Genomic DNA, 26126 nt, shown 5'->3' with positions numbered 1-26126 from the left:
AGAAAAGGCAAGGAAATGGTTTCTCCTTCAGAATCATCAGAAGAAATACAGCCCTGCTGATCCCGTGATATTAGCCCAGAGAGACCCGTGCAAACTTCTCATCCCCAGAACTGTAGTCTATTTGCATTGTTTTAAGCCACTCCACGTGTGCTGATCTGTTACAGCAGTCATAGGAAATGAATACAACATGCCATGCACACTTAAACTTCCATTACCTCGGGACATCTTCAAGGAGGGGACAGAGCAAGGGGCAAGGGCAAGGTTTCCACGTAACTGAAATCAAAGCAAACCACATACAAGGAAAATTTATGCATGGGATGAAAAATTAACTTTGGATTTCTCACATGGAGTACGCTTAAGTAAAACATACCTGGTGTTTCGTTTCTGTTTTATTTTAAAAGCGTACACTGAGATGTTGAACTTTTGAGGGGGTAGATTTTTAATTCTTTTTTGATGACTATCAAACAAGCAGTGGCAAGTGATAGCAATAGCAGTCATGAGGGGCTTTCCAGGCAGCAGTGCAGAGAAAAAGGAGCAGGAACAGGGTGCCCTTTACACTCTAGAACAACACATGCATCTCTGATAGCAGCAGTAAGGAAAAGTCCTATACCCATGGGCAGTGGGGCATGTCATCTTACTAATCTGGGGGCACCAGCCTCTCCCCCAGTGTGAACTTGGATGGGGATCCACCCTTAGGGTGACACAATAGACTCTTAGCCTCTCTCTCTCCTTGGTCACTGTGGCATTTGTTGGTTGAGAGACCACTGTCCCCTTGGTAAGGGCATCATCAGGGGGTTCAGATTTAAACAGACCAGTTGCAACTGTGTGATGGCGAGGTCCATGACTTGGTCTAGGGGGTGGTGAATTTTAGTTAGATTTAGGATATATTTTTTAGAGAAGACCAATTCAAGTAGGTTCCTACCTCTTTAAAAGAATTGAGGCAATTCCATCTGGTGATGTACATATCTCTTCCAGTAAGTGGTAAATAATACTAATAATATATATATTTAAAAGAATAAAACTATATATCTTCTTAAATGGGAGGCAAATATATCTACAACATTTTTCTTTCCCCAGTCTTGTAAATCATTATCTAGTGAACTTTGACTAAATAGAAGTTCGACTTACCTGAACTGTTGCCTAAAAAACAAAAAGGAGGCTTACTCTTGAAGACACTTGAAAAATAAACTTAAATCTTGGAATCACTATCACAGCTACTATTGCTGGCAACCATTTGAAACATAGGCTCTGTTAGTAATTTTTAGCAAGGTCTTCTAGTCTCCAAATCTCAACCCTTCATGGCTCCATCATTCTACGACTTTCCCGTAAGTCCTTGTAGGATTAGGAACTTTAAAGATGTACTAAAAGTGAATGCACTAGAATGTATTAATTAGAGTGGCTCAGTGGTAAAGAATCCAGCTAGCAATGCAAGAGGCTCAGGAGATGTGGGTTTGATCCCTGGGTCAGGAAGATCCCCTGGAGGAGGAAATGGTAACCCACTCCAGTATTCTTGCCTGGAGAATCTCATGGACAGAAGAGCCAGGTGGGCTACAGTCCATGGGGTCACACGGAGTTGGACGCAACTGAGCCACTGAGCATACACACACAACAATCAGGGACAGTTTTACTGGTTTATACGTGAGAATCCCACAGACAGAGGAGCCTGGTGGGCTATAGTCCATGAGGTCGCAAAGAGTCGGACATGACTAAGCAATTAACCCACACACACCCATGAGAACGAGTCTCCAGGAGAGTGTGTACAGGTAGGGAGATAAAGCATGGAGACCAGGATGACTGCCTAGAAAGAATCACAGACTCAGAATAAGAGTGGACCCCTAGGTCCACTAGGGTGGGAGGAGGGCATGGACTGATCGCCCATGACGTTCCTGACACATCAGCCGACTTTGTTCCAAAATGTCTGGTGGGTGGAAAATTAGTCCTTCCTGGTATTCAGCAAAGGCTCAAGCTCTGCTTTGTACAGTCTGTTAAGACATTTAGAGTTTGGCTGTTCAATCCTGTAACCACTGCCACATGTGGCAACTGACTCCTTGAAATGGGACTTGGCTGAAAAGAGATGTGCTGTAAAGTGTAACAGTTACCAGCCTTCAAAGACTTAAGTTGAAATAGTGTAAAATAACTCATTACAAAATTTTTATATGGGCTATCTATGAAAGGATATTTTGGATGCATTGGGTTAAATAAAATATGCTGTTAAAATTAATTTCATCTCTTTCTTCCTACCTTTTTTTTTAAGTGGTTACTAGAAAAGTTAGTTATATTTGTGGCTTGTATTATATTTCTACTGGAGAGCACTGATTGAAACATTTTCAGTGCCCTCCCTCTCATAAGCTCAGAGACCAGACCACGGAACATTCTGCAGGGTTATTTGGTTTGTAAGTGGCAGTAATGGAGCTTCATAGAGAGAAATTTTTCTTCTTTGGAAATTCCGTAGGGCTAAGAAATAAAGTGCTGAATGACTGACCCTTAGTAACAGAGGGCTTCGTGACAAGGCAAAAACATAGGGGCAGGTTGCCTCTTTATACCAGGTGACATTCCAGAGATCAACCCGTGTAAAAGACAGACCAAGACTTGAATCTCTATTTCCATGTTTTTCCCATTCCAAAAAGAGTTTGGCATTGATGACACTCTGTGACCCTCAAGAAAAGTTGTGTGTATGTTCCCATTAGTGTCAGGACCACAGATAATTCATTCTGCAGAAAGGCAGTGACTAAGTTAATGAAGGTCCTGTAGGTATAAACACACGCCTCACCCATCCTGACCTCTATCAGAACCCAAATTAACCCTGAAGGACAAGTCTAGAAAAAGAAAAAAAAAAACCCATCACATTAGCAGACTGTCAGTACAACACTGGGATCAGAAATGCTGTTCAGATACATTTTTCTCATTGAAAACTCAGCTCAAATTTTCATCAAAGCCACGAGTGAGACAGTGAAAATTAATTGGCAAGTCAAAATTCTGAAAATAAAGAAAAACAAAACAACGGCTGGTACGTTTGCCAATGTAAAACATTCCATTGAGTTGTAAAGTTGCTTTCTTTTCAGCTGTTTAAGTTTATACACACATCTCTCCATCCAATTTGTAAGACTCAAAAGCCAAAGAAGAAAAAAAATGAAAGAAGAAAAGGAAAGTGCTTTAAAAAAAATCTCTTGCAGTCTCAGGCACTGTAGACATGTGTCTGGGAAGATTGAGTCCCTCGTCAGCATCAACCCTGCCATTATAACGTGGTGCAGGGAAGGGACAGAAGCAAGCCTGATTCCACAGTAAGTTCATTTCCATCATTAAAGCCAGACAAGATCTGCGTGAGCAGAGCACATCCCAGACAATTATTCAGTCAGTGAAGTGTCATGTTGCTTGATATTTTTTCCATTTCTCAATGATACTGCTCGCAGACCAAGCTGAGGAATTCTTCTAGCAGCTGGCTGCATTCTGTTCTAAAATATGTTTTTCATATTAGATTTACCCATCAATTTGCTTCCCAGTGGGATGAAATTTTTTTCTTTTCTGCTAAAGAGGAAATACTAGCTATTTATAGCAACTAAAGGAAATAATGAATGGTTCCAAGAGCCAGTGGATAACATGCCATCAAGTAAACAGTGCTGTAAACAGTCATTTTTGACAATAGTAACAGGAGATGCTCAGGCAGACTGGGTCTTCAGGCTGGGTCAGGTCATCTCAGGAAACTTTCCAGGCTATTCTCTTAGCCCTCCCTGCATGAGTGATTTCCATCAGGAGATCAAATGCCACAGCGATCAATGCCGGTCAGTTTCTGCAATGTGTTAGGTCTTTATGGACAACAATCCCACCACTAAGTCTTACAGCTGTAATAGAGGCCTCGTCTGAAGCAATATTCATGGTTTGCTTTTTACACATGGGATTTAAACAGTGACTTAAAGGATCTTATTTCTAAAAATACTGTCAACAATTTGAGACTGTTTGGTTTTTCTATTTTTTTGCTCGGTTGTGTAGAGTAGGATGCAGGACCCTATGAAAGACTATTACTTGGCATTTACTTTGATAGTGTGAATTTCCTTAATCTCGACCATTTCCACTCAAACATTTTTTTGGATTCTCTTTTGGAGTCTCTTTTGGTTGCTAGTATAGATCTGATGTATATATACAAATAGAACTAAAAATATATATGGTATTTGCATATGACTGCTTAGTTACACACACATATACCTCTGGTGGAAAATCCTCCAAGAAAGGCTAACCATTGCTTAATAAACGTTCTTATCAAAACTTGTAAGGATTTCCCCAAGTGACTTCAATAATACTTCCCACCAAAGGGTAAAATATTTTCTGTATTCAACTTCAGTTTTCCTTCTTATTATGGTCATAATGAAAAGCAGGCATGGCCCCCACAAGTTATCCATCCTGATATGAAAGAAATGTAAAGATTAAAAAAAAAGAATTAAGTATCTCAATTTATTCTTCAGCATGGCCCATTTGAACTCTTTGAAGCTGACAGTTTGAAACTTTCTCAAGTGCCAAAAGGAGACAAAATAGCCATATTTCATCATGTGGTTCATTCTGAGTCACTTACCAGGCATAATAATATTAGAAAAACCCAACTTCCTGGTGATGGATACTCCATGAGAAAACACCGATGAGTATTCCCTTCTGATTTGTTCAATGTCTCCATGCAAGAGTTGTAAAGAAACAGCTAAACCTAAATTAAATGAGAACAGAATTAAAAACAGAAGGACAGAAATAGCATGAACAGAAACTGAAATTGTTTCATCAAGTCCAAATCTATGGTGTCATTGTTTTAAACTAAAGATTAACATTCAGACAAAATTAACAGAGTCTATAAGACAAATATCTAGAGAACACTTTTCCAATTTGACCACCTTAGTTTATCCACTTATAAAGAAGCTTCCTAGAAGCTGGAAAAAACTTGGAACAGAACACTAAGAAGAGGAAGTTTGACTGCTTCCCAAAACCCACTTCTCCATTCCCTGCCTGACGGAAACACCCCTGCACCAAACTCATCCTTGCAAATGGCAGGGGCTATTCAGCCCTGGAAGACACTGATCTTAAAATGGGAGTTCTAATTCCTTAAAAACTCTATAAAGTCTGTGAATAATTACTTACCAAATACCATAAAGATGAGCACAAATCTAAAGACATTAAAATTCAAGGATTTTAAGGATATCCATAGCTGTTTCTTTTTTTTTTTTTTAAGTAAGAAAGGTGATTAAAATGAAACCAACATTGTATTCTTAATATTATATATGGTACAAACTCATAATCACATTATTTTCTACTGAGCATATATAGCAAGATGCAGGCCATTTTGATAAACAAGAAGAAATTTAGTCAGTAAAATGGCAAAAATTATCTTTTTTGGTTAGCCCAATTATAGTGACATGACCACAGTAGAATTTATTGAAGACACTAAACGACACATTTTTCATACCTCATTTTTCCAAATCTCAGGCAAGAGCTAGAGAAAAAAATTAATGTCTTATATTTTTAATATGTTTCCCTATTGTCAACATGCTGCTTCTCTTTAAGCCTTTTAGTTCCCTGTTCCTTTTTCCCTCTATTATTTTAAAACAAAGAAAAAAATAAGCCCATCACTTACATTAGTAATAGAAAATGAAACCAGTCAAAGGTGACTTATTTTTTTAAAAAAACTTTCAATCATCATTAACCTGAACTCAAAATGAATGTGGATGATGGAATCAAGAGGATGATCAAACCGTACTCTAAAAATCTTCCATCTACATTCTTATCACCCTTTTCACTCAATAACACCCTTACTATTTGCCACTTGTTACTCCCAATTCCTACCACACAGCACTATGAAGTTAATTGCCAACATCCACCATAAGCCTGGCAACGATCAGGCTGGGATGAAACAAATGTGTAAGACATTTGCCATGCATCTAGATCAGGATCTCCCTTTCAATCCCCTTCAGTAATAAGAAACAACAACAACAAAAGCAGTGCTCTGTTGGCTTGTTTGCTTGCTTTACAGAGTGCATAAAACATCAGAAAAATTTGTCTTTTTACAAAAAGCATTATGCTCAGAGAGAAGATGAAGCCTTTCCTGGGGTTCAAAGCAAACCAGGATGAGGCAGCGACGTAAGCAAAGAAGGCCCGCACGTGGCTGCATCACCGAGTGCCCTGGCGTGTGGGTCTAACAGAATGTTGGTGCTGGAAAGTTGTTGTGAGAATTAGATTAAATCTGGCAGGCACTCAGGAACTTTAATTAAATCTTCATCTTATTTTTACCTAACTGTCTTTTAGCTCACTCCCCACCCTCACCCCACGTGAGCTGGGTGACTGAGGCGATAAAATGGAGGGCATTAGCCCTCCGAAAGCCACATGGGATGAAGCAGGGAGAATAAGTCTGGGTGGTTTGATGGTGACAACTTTGATGTGGTACTATTGGCTCCTTTTAAAACCCAGAGGCAAAAAAAAAAAAAAAAGAAACCAAACCCAGAGGCAGGCGAACAAAGATAAACTAACACATGTTGTAATCCATCTGTCTCAGCAGCTATTTCTTCTTGACTCATGCTCTTCACTACCCCCACCTCATTACTGGTGTCTCTGTTCTCCTCCTACTTCTGTCCTTTTGCCTTCAAAACATTCACCCACACTGTCACCATCATCATGAACATCATCAGGGTCTGGTATTTGTAGAATAGCAGTGTGTGCCAGATAGGGTATGTAGTAACAGTCTCTCCTGCTGGGTAGAACACTGTTCCAGTCCTGGGCTACTATCAGCAATGCTTTCAAATAGAGAATCACATGCACTAAATTCCTGAGGTCCTGTGATGTTTTGCAAGAGCAGGTCATTTTATTAGAACTTGTCATCAAAGGACCTGATCAGAGATACTAGCAACCTTATATGGTTTGTATAAAGTAAGAAGAGAAAAGAACTAAACAATAATGAAAAAATAAACAGATCCTGCTATTCAGGATAGAGGCTGGAGGAAGGAAAAGTGACCAGGATTCTTGTTTGGCTCTATTGGAGCCAGAATTCATTTAACCATCAGTGAATTTATATATATATATAATATGTATTATATATTTTATATATATATAAAACATATATTTTTTGGAGAAGGAAATGGCAACCCACTCCAGTATTCTTGCCTAGAGAATCCCGTGGACAGAGGAGCCTGGTGGGCTGCCATTCATGGGGTCGCAAAGAGCCGGATAAGAAAAGAAAAAAAAAAAAAAAAACATATATTTTTTATGGCTCAGTGGTAAAGAATCTGCCTTCAATGCAGGAGCCACAGGAGATGCAGGTTCTATCCCTGGGTTGGGAAGATCCTCTGGAGGAGGACATGGCAACCCACTCCAGTATTCCTGCCTGGAGAATCCCATGGACAGAGGAGTCTGGTGGGCTACAGTTCAAGGGTTGCAAAGAGTTGGACACGACTGAAGTGACTTAGCACTCCTATGTGTGTGTGAGAGTGTGAGTGTGTGTGTGTGTGTGTGTGTGTGCACACGTGTGCTGAAAGGATAAGACAATGAGAAAATAAAGGCATTCAATCAATGTGAACGTTAAAGACAACTGAACATAGGAAATAGAGAAAAAATATGTTTTCAGGGAAGACATAGATGTAATCATGAACAAAAAAATGCCTCAACGTTCTCCAGACAGCCAGAGTCATAGAGATGAGAGAATGCAAGAGGATAGAGAGGGAGGATCCACGTAGGAGACAATGGACAGAAAGGAGCCAATGAGGCAATGAGGAAGTGATGAGGGAAGATATACAAAATAGTATGGAGGGAAAAAAAACAGACATTCTAGAGTTGGATGCATCCTAACATTTGGTTAGAAGACATAGTAGTTCTCAACCTGAAGGTTTAGAAAGACACAGACGAAAGCCCAGGATAATGATTTCATTTGTTTGGCCAACTGATATCAATTTGCAGGGAGGGCAAGGTATTGTTGAAGTGACCCAATTTCTTCAGAATGAAGAACTCACAGAGAATTAAGAACTGGGAAGGTCAGGTGGGCCAAGGGCTTGACCACAGTGTACTTGGCTCTTCCCAAATCATCTATTCGATTTCCATAAAAAATCACAACACATAACAAACTTCAGAGAGTGGCAAGTCAAAGAAACATGATATAATAGTGAGTCCACAGGAACCAGCCCACCAAGAGCCATAGCAATATTATTTATTTTTCAATCAGGGAAACTCCTGATCCTGTTTTTCTAGTGGTTCTTAATTATGCTGACTACAATGAACAGGTTGGACAAATGACTCACTAGATAATAAGAAATATGGTATTAACACTAAGAAACTATTCTTCACTATAAAGGAGAGACTTGTCAAATATTCACTCATTATGATGACCTGAGGATTCATCCTCTCCTTTCAGGAGAGTAGCTCAAGATGTAAGGCATGTTCACAGAGCAGTATTTTCTTCCTATTCTCTTTCTTGTCAGATCACTTTACTGTCCTCACCTTAACCCTCTCTCTAGGGCTGAAGCAACTTCTAAAATTCTATCTGCACACTTTAACTTACTGCTACCACAATTTAAACTGTCCTCTTTGGGCAAGGCAATAACTTTCAGCTTGAGGAATATGAAAGGCAAGATATAAGAATGTATTAATATGTGATAGGGTTCCTGCTCCATAGAAGCTGATCATCCAATAATAAAAGACACACACACGTAAGTAGAATATGAAGCAGTATGGGTTAAATGCATGATAGGAATATTATAGTAAAGAAAAATTATGACTGATGGAATTTGAAATTTCAGGGAAGAATTTTTATGACAACCAATCAAATTAGGTTAAATTTTTAATTTTACAAATAGATCAATAATGTCCCACAATCAGTTTTTTTCTGGCACTTAACATAAATACCAAAAAGGAAATTGCTAAGGAAAAAATGTTACTCTTAATAGGAGAAACAAGAATTAAGCTAAACTTTAAAAAATCACTCTAGATATTTAAGACCCAATTATAAAGATTTTTAAACTAATTTTAAACAGAGACTTAGTCATTAATTAATAATGAATCTAGAATCACAAAGCAACATTTTTTCAAAATTAAATAGCTTATGGAACAGAACTACAGGAGAGAAAGGCTTAGTATCTGTTAAACCAAATGTGCTTGATTCTTTGGGAACTCTAATTTCTTAGGAATTGAAGCTAATTCACTCTGTGAGATGATTTCTTTTAAATTCATGAAATTCTGCACTTTTACATAAAATGGCAAGCACAGCAAGGTTTATTAAGTAGCAGGCAAAATTGATTTTAGACTAGATCAGCCATTTTGCCACCAATGAACCAAATAACACATAGCAAATGTATAACAATGCAAACACAGAAATTCATGGCAAATATATTTGATAAATACATGTTGTGATTAAGTGGGCAGTTTAAAGAGCCTGTCATACAGCATCATGACTCTGCCTCAATGTTAACTTCTCTGTGCTTGCTTTGGTTTTCACATCTGTAAAATAACTCCATAAAATACTTTGGGCAATGCCTGCTATAAAGGAAGTGCTTTAAAATGTTAGCAGCTACTACTACAACTACCACTGCTGTTATAATCACATGATTGCTTCTCTTTCCATTGTGCTCATTTGCTATTTAAGCAGTACACTAATTTTTCTTCAATGACTTCTTCTTTAAAATAATTTAAGAAATTCTATTTATTTCTTTCTCACCAATAAAGCTAAGCACCAAGAGGACAGTTCAGTTCAGTTGCTCAGTCATGTCCGACTCTGTGACCCCAGCTCAGCAGCTCAAGCTTCCCTCTCCATCACCAACTACCAGAGCTTGCTCAAACTCATATCCATCGAGTTGGTGATGCCATCCAACCATCTAATCCTCTGTCATCCCCTTCTCCTCCTGTCTTCAATCTTTCCCAGTATCAGGGTCTTTTCCAGTGAGTTATTCTTTACATCAGGTGGCCAAAGTATTGGAGCCTCAGCTTCAGCATCAGTTCTTCCAATGAATATTAAGGACCGATTTCCTTTAGGATTGACTGGTTGGATCTCCTTGCAGTCCAAGGGACTCTCAAAAGTCTTCTCCATCACCACAGTTCAAAAGCATCAGTTCTTTGGTGCTCAGCTTTCTTTATAGTCCAACACTCACATCCATACATGATTACTGGAAAAACCATAGTTTTGACTAGAGAGACCTTTGTTGACAAAGTAATGTCTCTGCTTTTTAATATGCTATCTAGGTTGGTCACAGCTTTTCTTCCAAGGAGCAAGTGTCTTTTAATTTCATGGCTGCAAGTCACCATCTACAACGATTTTGGAGCCCAAGAAAATAAAATCTGTCACTATTTCCATTGTTTCTCCATCTATTTGCCATGGAGTGATGGGAATGGATGCCGTAATCTTAGTTTTTTGAATGCTGAGTTTTAAGCCAGCTTTTTCACTCTCCTCTTTCACTTCCATCAAGAGGCTCTTTAGTTCCTCTTGATTAGATTAGAGATGCTTAATATTTTTTGATGAATGGATTAAAAAACTCTCCCTGGTCATTGCTTCCTATTTTCTTTTTCATTATGAACCCATTTTTCTACCTTTTATTTAGTCTTTTCCTGATAGTTTATTATCTAAACTTCTAGGAGACATGGTTTAGGGAATACACAAGTGATGCTTGGAAATGAGTTCTCTAATACTGGGCTTGAAAGAACTGTTCTCTGTTTGAAAAAGGTGATGAGAGGAGATGATTCCCCAATGAGACAGAAAAACGTAAGCTTAAGCCATTGAATTTAAATTAACTCAGCAGTTTGGAAAAATCCATAGCAATGAAATCCAGGGTAAGTAACCAGTCCCAGTGGAGGAGCCTGAAAAAAGGAAATGTATATTCATTCCACACTATCATGTTCACTCCCACAGTTCATGGAATTCCTGTGAATTAAGCAACACCCACTGAAAATGGGTCACAGTAAAATAAACAACAACAATAATCCATCATAAAATAATCAGCAATGAGGGAAAGGGAGCAGATATAACAAATCACGTCTCGACTTCCATGGAATATTTAAAACTTAAACTTCCAACTGTCAGGACCTGTGTTCACACCCTTCCTCCCTGTTGGAGCACCGACTGGAGTGTTTATCCCTCCAGTGTGGACCTCCCTATACAAGTCAGTGGGGCTTCCCTCATAGCTCAGTTGGTAAAGAATCTGCCTGCGATGCAGGAGACCAGGGTTCGAGTCCTGAGTCCAGAAGATCCTCTGGAGAAGGAAATGGCAACCCACTCCAGAATCCTCGCCTGGAGAATCCCATGGACAGAGGAGCCTGGCAGGCTACAGTCCATGGGATCGCAAGAGTCGGGTACAACTTGGCAACTAAACCACCACTACCACCATACAAGTCAGCAAGATGGCCCTTCCTTTCTTTGAAGCTTTGTTTTCTATTTCTTACCACATCTTGGTTATAATTTATCCAGCATTTTTATGTGTTTGTAGTTGAAGAGGAAGTTACAAGAGGCAGTCTACCATGTTTCAAAAGCCAATTTATTTAACAATCTTTGCAATCTCTATTGTTTCTCAATAACACAAGCAGTCTGTGAAGAATATAGAATAGTGTGCCTTCAATGTACAATTAAATTGTAAATGGGTAAGTTAATTAAGTGAGCAAAAATTTACTCTATTTATATAGTATTTAAGAACTATCAATCTCATAAATATTTAATTCAAAGACTGCCTTTTGTGTCAAAAAAAATTTACAAATGTGCCAAATTAAAGTATGAAATAAAATCATAATAGATTAAGTAACAGACTTAAAAAATGTAAAAAGTACTTGACACCACACAGTTACATTTTTCTTTTTAATTCGCCTGAGTTTCTATACAAGTATAGAAGAAAAATGGTAGCATATTACAGTATATGTTCTATAAATACATGTGCTAAAAACATCTGAGCTAAGAATAGATACGATAATAGTGCAAAAATATCATCACAAGTGGGGTATCCAAAGATCAAATTACAAATCCAAACTAATAACAAATTTCTGAAGTGACCTATAGGGGAGGAAACAAAGAACATAGCTGGCATATATCTATTAATCCTGAGTCATTTAATCCTCTCAATTAGAAATCTCATGAAGTTTGATGACCAAACTGAAATGGTCTTTTCTTTTCATTTTCAGCATTTAAAAACATCCACATGCTAAGAGAAGGCCAAAAAACTAGCTTCATTTACTTTTTCTCAAATTAAAGTGTGGCAAATAGAGAACCTTGAATTAGGTTTTTATCTCAATACAGCCAGAATACTGTAAAATTTAAAGAAACTCAGTTTGGAAGATAAGAATAATTGAACAAGCGTAAAAGATTTGAAAAAAAAAATCATCATATATAACATAGCAAAATCTAAATGAAAAAAGGCAGGGAATAATTTATCAAAGGGGTGTTTTTTTTTTTTTTTTTAGAAGCGAGTAAAGAGAAGACACATAAAATACAGCAGGGAGTTGTGAGCAAAGACAGAAAAACATAGAATGGGTAAAAGACATGTGTTTGCCTCGCTTTGTTTTGAAATCACTGAGGTCTTCTAGTTCCTAGTAAAATTATTGAAGGCTGTATCAATAAATTAGTTTAATTTCTAATACTATCATAAAGGCATACACTTCTGGGGTATGAACACTTACAGTACCATAACTCTATGTGGCTACTAATTCCAAAATCCAAAGAAGGGTATGTTGGGTTGAAGGTAGAATGTAGGGGGAGACACGAAAGGGGGCTGGGTCAGAGACTGAAGGCCTGCCTTACAAACCACACAGGAAGGAGTCAAGTTGGCATCACAAGTGATGAACCAATAAAACCTGAAATGGGAAAAGAGATACAGAACAGGTTTTTATATGACAAAGAGGATTCTGGCAGTACAACAGAAGAAAACTTGGCAGGATACAAATTATGGATAAATTTAACAGTCTAGGTGAGAACTAAGGAGGGATCAAAATTAATATCATTGGTTGTCACAGAGGATAGGCATGAACTTCAGTGATTGTTTTGAGCACACAGAGACTGTGAAAGTAAATCTACGTCTGAAACCAGTCTCTTCCACTCAGTCTCCAATTTCTTCTTTTTTCCACTCTTATGAATTAATACTGCAATCCTGAATCTACAGGTTCCAAACTTTTCAAAAATCTCTGACATCTGTCTTTGATGTCCTCAATAACCTGTCCCAGGTTTTATTCCAAAATGACCATCCAAGCTGCTGTTTACTTTGTTAATGTGGCAAAATTCATCAAAAATCTCATATTCTTCCTTAATAATCCCATTTCTAAGGCTTTATTTTAAAGTCATATTCTGAAATACAGGAGATGTTCCTCACATTATTACTTACAAATGTGAAAAAACTTGAGAGCATTTGAGTCTAACAAGCAGGGCTGGATACAGAAATTAGGGTCTTAAGTCTCAAAGCTAGAAAAGACAATGCAACCTCCTTAGAGCTCAGTAGATTATTTTTTAATGTTTTCCTATTTGGTACTAGGAAGCCAAAGAAACAAACTTAAGCAAATATCTGATTAGTGTCTTTGATTCATTCATGAAATAGATGTTGTCTGTTAGTCATTAAAGAATTGCGCATTTTAAAATTTAACTAGATTAAAAAAATTTTAAGTAGTACATGCATATGTCAAACTGTACTAAAGTTTCTGCTATGGAAGGAAATGTACTTCTTTACCTCAATTACTGAGTTCAGTTTACTAGAATTAATACATGTTTAACAACTTCTTGAGTATCCTACCACAATTTTTCTTTTTAAACTGTGATAATTGTCATAAAGAAATTAAACCATAAGTTGAGATAAAAATAATAAAAGATAAATGGTTTTAGAAGTCATTTCTGAAAGAGTAACATTCAAGCTTGGAAAGAGAAACAAATGGCAATGCAAAAAATGGGGAGACGGTGCTCCAGACAGAGAAAAGAGCATGTGTAAAGATCCTGCAACAGAAAAGAGCTTGGGGTGATGGAGAAGATGGAAGAAGGCCACTGTGTCTGAGCAGAGTCAAATGAGGGTGCAGGGGAGACCAGAAGATAAGCAGCAGTCATGGAAGCCATGACCAATTACTTTTATTCTAAATGCAACAAGGGGATCCCTCCTGGTGGCTGAGATGGCAGTCTACCTGCAATGCAGGAGACGGGGGTTCAATCCCTAGGTCCAGAAGATACCCTGAAGAAGGAAATGGCTACCCACTCCAGTCTTCTTGTCTGGGAAATCCCATGGTCAGAAGAGCCTGGTGGGCTCAAAGAGTCAGACATGACTGAGCAACTAACATCTAACACAAATGCAACAAGAAGTTATTGGAGAATTTTAAATAAAGAAAACATGATTCAATTTGTGTTTTAAGAAAGTGTTCTTACTGTTGTCTGGAAAATGGGATCAGAAAGAGGAAGAGTAAAACTGATGAGTCATTGAGCTTCCTGGACATGAACATCAGCTTTTTATCAAATTTGTAAAGTTTTTTGTCAATATTTCTTTTAATATGTTTTCTGCTCCTTTCTCTCCTTTCCTTTTGGTATTCTCATTTTATATGTTGGTGAGCTTGGTGGAATTTTTCTGAGGTTCTGTTCCTTTTCTTTCAGTCTTTTCTGACAAAAAAATTTTCCCTGCCATGTCCACTGTTTTCAAGAGATCCTATAGATTTAAATTTCTGCAGAGTGTATCAAATGAAGCCATTTTCTTTCAGGAGAGCTTCTTTTTATAAACTGCCTCTTCCCTGGGCCAAATCTATGATCCACCACTCCAGAACTGGAGGTGGGTACAGCAGTCCATTCTTTAGTGACACCCCTGCTTTATGTGGCAAAAGCTAGGCTGGAGCAGTAGCCTCTGGCCTCCTCGTGTGGAATCTCCAGCCAATGAGTGAGCTGGAGCAAGGGCAATTGACGCCTCAGTATTCTCAACTTTCTGTGTCTGGGACAGAGCCTCTGCCTTATGAGTGGCAGCCAGATGGTAGAAGGGAGACCTCAACCTCTGAGCCACTTCTGCCAGGAATGTAGCCTGTGCAACTCACAATTAATGGAGGTGAGAGACACTGGAGGTCTTCACTTCTTGATAAGATACAGTATCCCTTGACTGAGAGCTGAAAGGAGAAGCAGTCCTACCTTCTTGGCCACAAAGCACCCAGAGCAGAATTTCCATCATGCTGAGTAGGGCCAGGTGGAAGGGAAGAAGTCGACTGTAACACACGTGGCACAAACGCTCTCTGTTCTCACCAAGATTTAATATTATTCTTTTTTTTTAAGCAATTCTTATTGGAGTATAGTTGCTTTACAATGTTGTATTAGTTTTTGCTGTGTAGCAAACTGAACCAACTATATGTGTATATAATCTTTTCTGGATTTCCTTACCATTTAGGTCACCACAGAGCACTGAGTACTTCCCTGAGCTCTACAGTAAGTTCCGGTATTTTATCCATAGTATCAATAGTGTATATATATCAATTCCAGTCTCCCAATTCATCCCACACCCCCTTCTTTCATTGGTATACACACATTTGTTCTCTACATCTGTATCTCTATTTTAGCTTTGCAAATAAGTTCATCTGTATCATTTTTCTAGATTCCACTTTTAAGTGATGTTATATGATATTAATTTTTCTATTTCTCACTTTGCTCTATATCAGGGTCTCTAGGTTCATCCATGTCTCTGCAAATGGCAGTTTTGTTCCTTTTTATGGATGAGTAATATTCTGTTGTATACATGTACCACATCTTCTTCATCTATTTCTCTGTTGATGGACATTTAGGTTGCTTCCTTGTCCTGGCTATTGTAAATAGTGCTGCAGTGAACACTGGGATGCATGTAGCATTTTGAATTATGGTTTTCTCCCAGTATATGTCCAGGGGAGGGATTTCTGGGTCATATGGTAACTCTATGTTTAGTTTTTTAAGGAACCTCCATACTGTTCTCCATAGGGGATGTTTCAATTTACATTCCCCCCAACAGTGTAAGAGGATTACATTTCAAAATCCACACCCTCTCCAGCAATTTTTGTTTGTAGATTTTTTTGTTAATGGCCATTCTTACTGGTATTTTGATTTGTATTTATCTAATAACTAGTGATGTTGAGCATCTTTTCATATGCTTTTTGGCCATCTGCATGTTTCCTTTGGAGAAGTGTCTACTTAGGTCTTCCATCAATTTTTGATTGGGTTGTTTATTTTTTTGATATTGGAGCTGCATGAGTTGTTTGTGTATTTTAGAAATTAACCTCTTGTTAGTTGTTTCATTTAAAAATATTTTCTCATATTCTGAGGGTTTTCATCTTGTTTACAGTTTCCTTTGTTGTGCAAAAGCTTTTAAGTTTAATTAGGTCCCATTTGTTTACTTTTGTTTTAATTTTCAAAATTAAAAAGTATTAAATTTTATTCTTGAGTATTTCTTCATTTGCTGTATGCTCTCAAGAAAATTTTCAGACTTCAATGCTTTTTTAAAAATATGATCATTACTAGTTATATTTTGGAGTGAGTCCATGCAGCGCTTTATGCTGCCATTCTGGGGCAAGACTCTGAAAACATTATTTCATGACAGTACTTACATACTTTGTGTTTGGTAGGCATGGGCCAAGGGGTAAAACCTAATTGCCAGGATTTCTCAACATGAATGATAATTACTAACATCATCTGGTATCAGAAAAACTTCCTAAAGGTGATTATCAATAGATCCTTCCATAATTCACCTTCAGTAAAATCTATTAATTTCTGAAGTCCTAAGACCTCATTATTATCAGAGCAAGAATTTTTACTTCTATTCCCTTCTTTGTGTTTGATCTACAAAATCTGTCATCTGAGTTTTGCTTTGGACACTACAGTATTCTATGTTGTGTCTATAAGGTAAGATAATTGAGTTTTAAAATAAAACACCAGAAGCATATATAACTTTCAGGGATACATCCTGATTGCATCAAGCAGTAAAACCCTGACGGGATCAGGCGAGGAGTTCACACAGCAAAGTCAGCGACAGTCTCAGGGCCTCTGGAACACAGGAAAGAAAGGAAGCCAAATGTCTGGTAGGAGTGGTGTGAGGTGAGACAACACTGTTGGAAAGTGAGTCAGCTGAGGAAAACCAAGAAGCATTAGGAAGAGATTAGAGTGTAGAAATGGACCAGGTTCAGTTCAATTGGGTTCAGTCGCTCAGTCGTGTCTGACGCTTTGCGACCCCATGGACTGCAGCACGCCAGGCTTCCCTGTCCATCGCCAACTCCCAGAGTTTACTCAAACTCATGTCCATTGAGTTGGTGATGCCATCCAACCATCTCATCCTCTGTCGTCCCCTCTCCTCCTGCCCTCAATATTTCCCAGCATCAGGGTCTTTTCAAATGAGTCAACTCTTCGCATGAGGTGGCCAAAGTATTGGAGTTTCAGTGTCAGCATCAGTCCTTTCAGTGAACACCCAGGACTGATCTCCTTTAGGATGCACTGGTTGGATCTCCATGCAGTCCAAGGGACTCTCAAGGGTCTTCCAACACCACAGTTCAAAAGCATCGATTCTTTGGCGCTCAGCTTTCTTTATAGTCCAACTCTCACATCCATACAGGACCACTGGATAAACCAGAGCTTGGACAAGGTTAGATGAAGAATTAAAACGGGAGCTACGACAGCACTGCAGGCCTTCTGAAATGTGTGCTCACTGCGCAACTGAGGACGCCGAGCTGCTCAAAGCCTCCTGCCAGCAAGACCACATTACCCAAAGGACGCAACGTTTCCATACTGAAAACCAGACACTTATGTCTTTAATGCTGCAAAGCTCAAATCTCCTCTTTCAGATGCACTTTCAAAGCCATATAAAGTAAACAATAAAAAAAAATCACTCCTCTTTCTAAAGGGTCATATCTTGATTTCTGACTTTCATCCTGTATTATTCAATCTGTGAATAACGAAGCTAACAGCAATAGGTATAAACTGCCTGATGAAATAAAAATTCATATTTCAAGGCAAGACAAGAAAATTTTAAACATAACATTTTTCTCTGCCTTTTTGGGCCCTTCTCCCCTTCTGCGTGCATTGTGCGTCTGCATTATAATGTGTTCATCAGACCTCCCCAATGGCAGAAACACCTGATCAACCATAAATTGATCAGTTTTTCTTCTTGTGGTGCCAGTCATGAAGCTCCTTGGAAGATAACATTTCCTTCTTAATCCTGTAACGAACCCACCACTCACCTTATATGTCAACTTTATGTACAATGCCGATATACCATTTCTTTTAAAGACAGCAACTGGTGCAGAACAGACTGCTCAGATAATCTGGGCTGAACCTAATTGAAGCTCTTAGTGTAAATACTCACTTATGACCTGATTAATGTTACTAGCTATACTACTTGATGGGCTTCCCAGGTAGCTCAGTGGGTAAAGAATCTGCCTGCAATGCAGGAGACACAGGACACTTGGGTTCGATCCCTGAGTTGGGAAGAACCCCTGGAGGAGGGCATGGCAACCTACTCCAGTATTCTCGCCTGGAGAATCCCATGGACAGAGGAGCCTGGCGGACTACAGTCCATAGGGTTGCAAAGTCAGACACAACTGAAGCAACTGAGCACTCATACAACTTGTGTTTCCCCTATTTTACAAGATTATTATTTCTTGATTACCAAGTGGATGGCTGAGCTAATGATAATTAGGAAACTTGAAACAACTGACCAAATATATAATCCCATAAGGCCAAAGATTTTAAGAGTGTAAGTCTAGATACCAGAACAAGCAACAAGAAGGAACCATTCCCTAGACCATAAGAGACTAGTAAGGCAGGTGGCTGAGAAGTTTTGGTTACCGTGAACAGGACTTGGTCCAGAAATAGCACACTGAGTGGCCCGACAACAAAATCCTTGCTTGTTCTGGGAAGGAGCATTCCTAGCTCAATGGGACAAATTGGTCATAAAATGCCTCCAAAACCATGCTCAAAATTAAGACTGAAAGGGAAAAAAATAAAGCATGTTGTCCATCAACTAGTTACACAAGAATCAAGTCACTGCAATTGTTGACTTACAGTACAGGGCAAAGATCAGGATGAGGTACTTGTGCTAGGGGAAGACTGGCAGAACTGGTCCTCACAGATTATTTTCAGGAGAAAATTTTATGAACTCAGTTTCCCGCATCTTCCCATACTGAGAAAAGCACCAATAACTAAGATATTTATTCCTCAAGAGTAGCAGTAACCTTCTATCAAGATATTTGATTGCATATACCCCTTTGTCAAGGTCACATGTACACTGTTCTCTCCATCCCCCAACTTTTACTTCTTCAGAATAGTTCTCCAACTCTCTGAGAGACGGTCTCCCGGGTTATAATTCTCAGGTTGGCTTAAAGAAAATTTTCCATTTTTTTGGTAGTATGACATAGTCTGTTTCTTTAATTATTATTAATTAGAAGATCATTATTTCACAGTATTGTGCTTGTTTCTGCCATACAACATCATTTCTCCTTTAGATTACTATGAATTAATGTTTTTGTTGACATATTTAAGTCTGGTGTGTGTGTGTTAGTTGCTCAGTTGTGTCTGACTCTTTGCGACCCCATGGACTGTAGCCCACCAGGCTCCTCTGTCCATGGGATTCTCCAGGCAAGAATACTGGAGTGGGTAGCCATTTCCTTCTCCAGGGTTTAAGTCATAAAGGATGCAATTCTAAAGGAGGATGAACAACAGGCTGACCTTCAGAAAATCATTGCCCTGATATGTCTGCATAGGTAAACTCATCCATTGGGATGCTGACTTCCTAACAGGTAAAAGATATGAGAAGCATGGGTACAAAGATATTCACTGCTAGTCCACAGATGTGCTATTTCCAAGTATTGGGAAGGCTTTTATGTTTTCCTTAAAGAAGTGATTAGCCCATGGCTAAACAGTTATTGAAAAAATATGATTAAGTGGAAGGACTGATGTTGAAGCTGAAACTCCAATATTTTGGCCACCTCATGCGAAGAGTTGACTCACTGGAAAAGACTCTGATGCTGGGAGGGATTGGGGGCAGGAGGAGAAGGGGACGACAGAGGATGAGATGATTGGATGGCATCACCGACTCAATGGACATGAGTTTGGGTAAACTCCGGGAGTTGGTGATGGACAGGGAGGCCTGAAGTGCTGCGATTCATGGGGTCACAAAGAGTCAGACACAACTGAGCAACTGAACTGAACTGAACTGAACACATAATAAGTCATGGAATGTCAAACTAAGGCATATAAGCGACATCTGGAATTGTTTAGTTTCATCACGTCTTAACCAGAAAAGAAATATATTGATCAGAAATGAAAGACAAAGGCCATTGGCATATAGTGGAAGCTATAATTGTTTGAGTGGATGAGCCTATTTAGAGGGAATTCACAGTTTTTTAACAAAGGACTTTCACCTTAAAGTTTCCATACTTATTTTTAAAGGCAAACACCGAGGATTAGGTTAATAGATAAAAGGTTGTTTATTTGCTTTCTATTGTAACTATTACTACTTATTTGTAATTTTTTCAAAGGACACAGTAAGCCACTGGCTAAAAACAACTTTTTAGAAGTGTATATAGAGCATGGCATAAGTAAGTGTATGTCATATCTGATGTTTTTAATTTATTGATATACTTATTATAAACTACATTTTTTTCTATGTTGTATATCTTTTCCTATGTAGTATAGAAGATAAGATGTTGGATGGCATCATTGATTCAATGGACATGAGTTTAAGCAAACTCTAGGAAACAGAGAAGGACAGGGAAGCCTGGCATGCTGCACTCCACAGGGTTGCAAAGCTGGACATGACTGAGCGACTGAACAACAACAAGAAATATCTAAATTGGCAAAATGTAAGTAACTCAGAGAATAAAACAAGGCTAGAATCACTACTTCCATTACCTTATAGTTTGAGTTTGTGTTTGTGGTTTTTTTTAAATACTACATGAAGTTTTACAAATACCTTCCATAGACAGGTTTGGTCACTGTCATGTCCTACTCTTGTGACCTCATGGACTGTAGCCCGCCAGGCTCCTCTGTCCATGGGATTCTCCAGGCAAGAATACTGGAGTGGGTTGCCATTCCCTTCTCCAGGGGATCTTCCTGACAGGTATCCTGCACTGCAGGCAGACTCTTTATCAACTAAGCCACCAGAGAAGCATATTTTAATATATTTTGCACTCCATCTTTTTTCTTCACTGTCATGAAAAGAGAATTGCTTAAAGGAAACTAAAAAGATATGACAACTGCATGCAATACAGCCTGAGTTCCTTTTGTTATAAAGGACATTGAGAAAATTGTCAAAATCTGAACAAGATCTACAGATTAGGTAAGACTATTGTATCAGTGTTCACTTTCTGATTTTGATTATTGTACTGTGGTTATGTTGCCATGTTCTGAGTAAGTAGAGATAAAGAGGAACAGTTCCTACAATTTTTTCTGAAACAGTTCAGGTGGGAAAAAACATGTAAGTGTGATATATACGCATGTACATATACATGTATATATGTGCATGTATAAACATCAGGGGCATTAATGCAATCTTTAAGAATTACACCAATTCAGTAATAGTAAGTTACTATCTATAGAGAGAATCTATATAAGATACACACAAATATATATATATATAACACACAAATATATATATATACATATATATATATGAATAAAGTGCCTGTGTGTGTGTATGTAGAGAGAAAGAAAGCAAGAGAAGGATAATGCAAACATAGCGAAAAGTTAAACTTTGAGAAGTTACATATTTGCTGTACTATTCTTCAAATTTTTCTGAAAGTAAAATTAATTGAAAGCTAAAAACTCAAAAAGAATAAAAATAAAGCATTATTTAATAATTGTGTGTGTGAGCTCAGTAATGTCCGACTCTCTGTGAACTTATGGACTGTGTCCTGCCAGGCTCCTCTACCCATGGAATATTCCCAGCAAGAATAGTGGAGTGGGTTGCCATTTCCTCCTCCAAGGGATTTTCTAGACCCAGGAATCGAATCTAGGTCTCTCACATCTCCTGCATTACAGGCAGATTCTTTTACCTCTGAGCCACCAGGGGTGCCTTCATTTAATAATTAGGAAATTATTAATAATTAGGAAATTCCAAAAATGAGCCAAAAGGCCATATACTATATGTCTAGCCAATAGGTGGCGCCAATGAGTACCTGTTTTCTTTAAACAATATTAGAAAGCAAAGTTTCCAAGTGCAGTGTTCAAAAGTCAGGAGTATAGACACAATCTTTAAGAAGTACACCAGTTCAATACTGTTGAATTAAACAACTACCTGGCTATGTGAGGACAGGATGCTCACCTCCCCCAAATACAGTCTGACTCTCTCAAAAGCCTCCTTTCACCTCAGTTAAATGAAGAACACCATTTACTTCCTGCATGGGGTTAAACTGCCCTCCGTGTACAAGTATGTGGGCTTCTTATCTAGGTAATTCTGAAGGAGTTTCACCTTCTGTGGGGGTTAAAATGTATAACTGGCAGGAATGCAATCACATTGCTCATCTGGCTAAGGCAAAAAGCAGATTGTAGAAACTGACCTGATTAGCAAATATGATTTCTTCTAGTTGTAAGTTACATGTACAAACTACAGGAAATAGGATTTCATAAACACATAGATAATATTAAAAGATTCTGAATTTTCTCTTAGGACATACTGAACAGGAGCCAAGGATTTTTACACAATTTATTTCAAATAATAGAACTGAATGTGTCTCAGGAAATCATATTGGCTCAGTCTTATTTCACATTCCTAGAATTCAACTGCTAATGTCTTTCAGAGGTGATGTTAATAATAACCATTTGCTCAACAAACTTCAACCAGGCTGATTCTAATGACTATTTTTAGAAGTTCAAATTCTCACAATATGATTTTTGGATTTAAAAATTCTCACAGAGTACAACTTTGGAAATTTTGAATTACTGCAATGAACTAAATCTAGCCATACAAATATGTTAATTCAATTATATTTTTACCTTTAACAGTTAAATGGATCACCTGAAATTTTCTTCCAGTTTCTAAACCCAATAAAGGTAGTGGTTAATGTACTTTAGCAACACAAGTCTTAGGTTAGAGGGGGAGAAAAAACCCAGTTATCTAGACAAATCCTTTTACCTATTAAATAGACAAGATTACAACTCCAAAAGATAGGAGCACTTCAGTGAAGCATAAAAGGCCTGAAAATTAGGTGGTAGAATTTGATTCTAAAACTAATTTCGAAGTTATTCTTCTTTTTTTTTTTTAGTATAATGACCAAGGAATAGCAGGAGGAAAGCAGGGACTAAAACAAGACTTTGTCGAGTGCACTTAATTCTCTTGAAAACATTTGACTGCACTGCTTCCATTTAATCAACTACTCCATGGTCCATGGAGAAAAAGTCAACATTTCACTGCGATAATTTAATCATGAGGCATCCCAATTTCCAACTTCAATTTCCTATATTCTTGTTTCCCCCTTAAGTACGCTAGCAGATGCCTCCCTTTCAATAATAAAGCCAAACAGCTCCTAAAACTCTACCCACTATTTTTATAATTGCCTTCCCTCAAGACAGGTGACAACAGAACAATGTTCCACTCTCCAAGAAGAGTGGAAACTTAAATGGAAAGAAAGAGTAAAGGGTTCATTTACTAATTTTTAAAAGTTTCTGTCTGAACTTTCTCTCTCTGGAGCAGTATTTTGGAGTGACAAGGCTTAGGGCTGGGTTTGCCTTGCTATGAGCGAGCTAGAAGGGACCAGAAGGACCCAAGGAATAGAAGGCGAGCTGATGCTGGCTGGGTGCAGCTGGCTGGGACTCAGGCTTGATAGGAGGGGGAAGGAGAGGAGTGGGCTGTAAGGGCAGGAGAGCAGGCAGGGCTTTGCAGCCAATGCCAAGCATAAAGCGTATATATTCAATCTAGCAATCTCAGCATCAAGATAGGCAGCAAAATGCAGGATTGATTCTGCCAAAGGCAGAGAAAACCTGCTAGGCAGGGTTGTATGGTAAAATGGCTTCTTTCACTCTTTCCAAAGATGGAACAAGTGGTTTTTCATTTCAGTATAATGGATGTAAACACAACAGGTAACACCCAAGGAACTTCCCAGGGAAACATAATACGCTGCCTTTCCTTCCTGGGGTTAATCTATATGTGTCAGAAGGAAGACCTGGGAAGAGAGGTTAGCAGTCGACTGAACACAGACGAGACGGAAGAAACAAAGAATAGGAAGAATCAATTTGATGATTCAGCCTACCAATAATTCAGCTGTATGATTCTCAAAGTCTCCATCTAGAAGATCAAATCAGGATCCATTTTGAGAAAATGAAGCAAGGTGCTTGACAAAAGAAGGGTAAAATATTCTAGAGGATGACCCCAAAGTTGTAACAATGAATAGACACATCATGTATCAAATGCCACGCTATGCACTCTGCAACATTTTCTCTTTTAATCCTTCAGTGACCCTTACAGGGTGATACTACCTTTATCCCAGTAAAACTTGATTCAAACTGAGGACATCCCACTTCCAGGAGCAAATATCTTTGGGCTATCCTCTCTAAGAGATGACTCCCATCTGTAAGCAGAGAGAAATGTATGGTTTGGCTTGACTGGCATCCCGATCTCATAGGATATAGGGTCAATTATGCAAGGAATCTACCTGGACATATAAATAAATCAAAGCCCATTATCCAGGACTTCAGCATGATTCGAGAGGCCAGTGAGCATCACTTCAGTCAGGACGATGATAAACTCAAAGGATCCAACAACAGAAGAATTGTAAGGCACACTGGAAAGAGGAAAGACCTGGGACTTGACAAGGAATTTGGAAACAAGTATATTGGAGCAGATCAACACACCTTGCTTAGTCAACACTGCATCTCTGAGGGTAAGGAGGGAAGGGAATACCAGGAAAAATTAGAAGGTCAGGGTTAGTTTTATATTTATTTATTCACATAGGAGGCAAATGCAAGCAAACTAAAAATAATGGGACTCTGGGAGAGAAAGAAAAAGATACACAATAGCTACAAACTTCTCCACCCAAAGTCAGTGGGCAGAAGCAAGGGGGTGAGGCATAATGAATGTGAGGCATCAAAAGAGCTCAAAAAGGAAATTCTTAAATGGAGTCTAGAGCAGCACTGCCTAATAGAACTATGATATGAGCCACCTTTGTGGCTAGTAACCACTTAAAAAATAGAAACAAAATTAACTTTTGTAATATATTATGTTTAAACCAATATATCCACAATGTTACCTTTGAACATATAATCAATATAAAAATTATTAAAGGGGTGTTTTATATTCATTATATATGTATCAAGTCTTCAAAATCAAGTGTGTATTTTACAAGTACTACACACTGCAATGACATCTCCAGTGGCTCAGGGGTAAAGAAACCGCCTGCAGTGCAGGAGACCCAGGAGACGCAGGTTCAATCCCTGGGTCAGGAAGATCCCCTGGAGAAGGAAATGGCAACCCAATCCAGTATTCTTGCTGCAAAAATCCCGTGGACAGAGGAGCCTGGCGGGCCACAGTCCATAGGGTTGCAAAGAGTCGGACACAACTGATCAACTGAACATCATGCTCACACTTTAGTCCCAGTGCTATACTAGTCTCCTGTCTAAGGCTCAACAGCCACAGGTGGCTGGTACCTATCAAGGTGGACAGCACAGGTACAAAATACATTTAATGATAAAAAATAATCCATGGCATCAAGAAATACCAAAAAGTCTGTCAAAAGTAATGAATTTGGTTAGAAGTTTGTCAATGAATTTGGCAAGGTAAGTTTTTAAAAAGCACTAGGCCTACCATCTTACTGAAAGTACATTTAAAATAAATTGCTTGGTCTCTACACAATAAGTGCTATTTCTTTCGCAGAAAAATTGAAGACAAGTGGACACAGCAGTTTCTGAGGTATTCTTCTTATTTCAAGTTATATTCACTACTAAAATCCCCTGGTCCTTCAGAGACTCTACCTTCAATAGCAAGTGCAAGTATTTTGTTTATTTAGTGATAGATGGAGGACTTTGTGTGGATCAAAGGAAGCCAAGTTCCCTCCCCCACTCTTGGGAAACTGGAGAGAAAACTGACCTCACCATTCATTACGGACTGAAGTGCTGCCACATGAATGAACTGTGACTACTTACAGCTCTCGTGTGAACAAACCACAGAGTTTCTGTCTGCAGTTACTTTGTGGGTTGTTTTGGGCTGGTGATGTGGGATCGTCATATGCATAGGGTCCTCTGTCCATGGAATTCT

The 26126-nt window shown here is 38.5% G+C and overlaps 1 protein-coding gene across 3 annotated transcripts in view; it reads right to left on the bottom strand.

Annotated features, from left to right (window-relative positions):
* The window catches only part of DOCK4 (dedicator of cytokinesis 4), a 473136-nt gene that overhangs the window by 181570 nt on the left and 265440 nt on the right, over window positions 1-26126 (bottom strand). For all 3 annotated transcript variants that reach the window (XM_043872328.1, XM_043872326.1, XM_043872327.1), the window contains exon 13: window positions 4565-4690. In XM_043872328.1, the coding sequence (XP_043728263.1) occupies window positions 4565-4690 (126 nt within the window). The remainder of the gene's footprint in view (window positions 1-4564; window positions 4691-26126) is intronic.

This window comes from Cervus elaphus, chromosome 18, assembly GCF_910594005.1.
Source record: "Cervus elaphus chromosome 18, mCerEla1.1, whole genome shotgun sequence".
Taxonomy (NCBI): domain Eukaryota; kingdom Metazoa; phylum Chordata; class Mammalia; order Artiodactyla; family Cervidae; genus Cervus; species Cervus elaphus.
The sequence above is the reverse complement of the archived record's forward strand: the minus strand, read 5'-3'. Positions and strand labels throughout refer to the sequence as shown.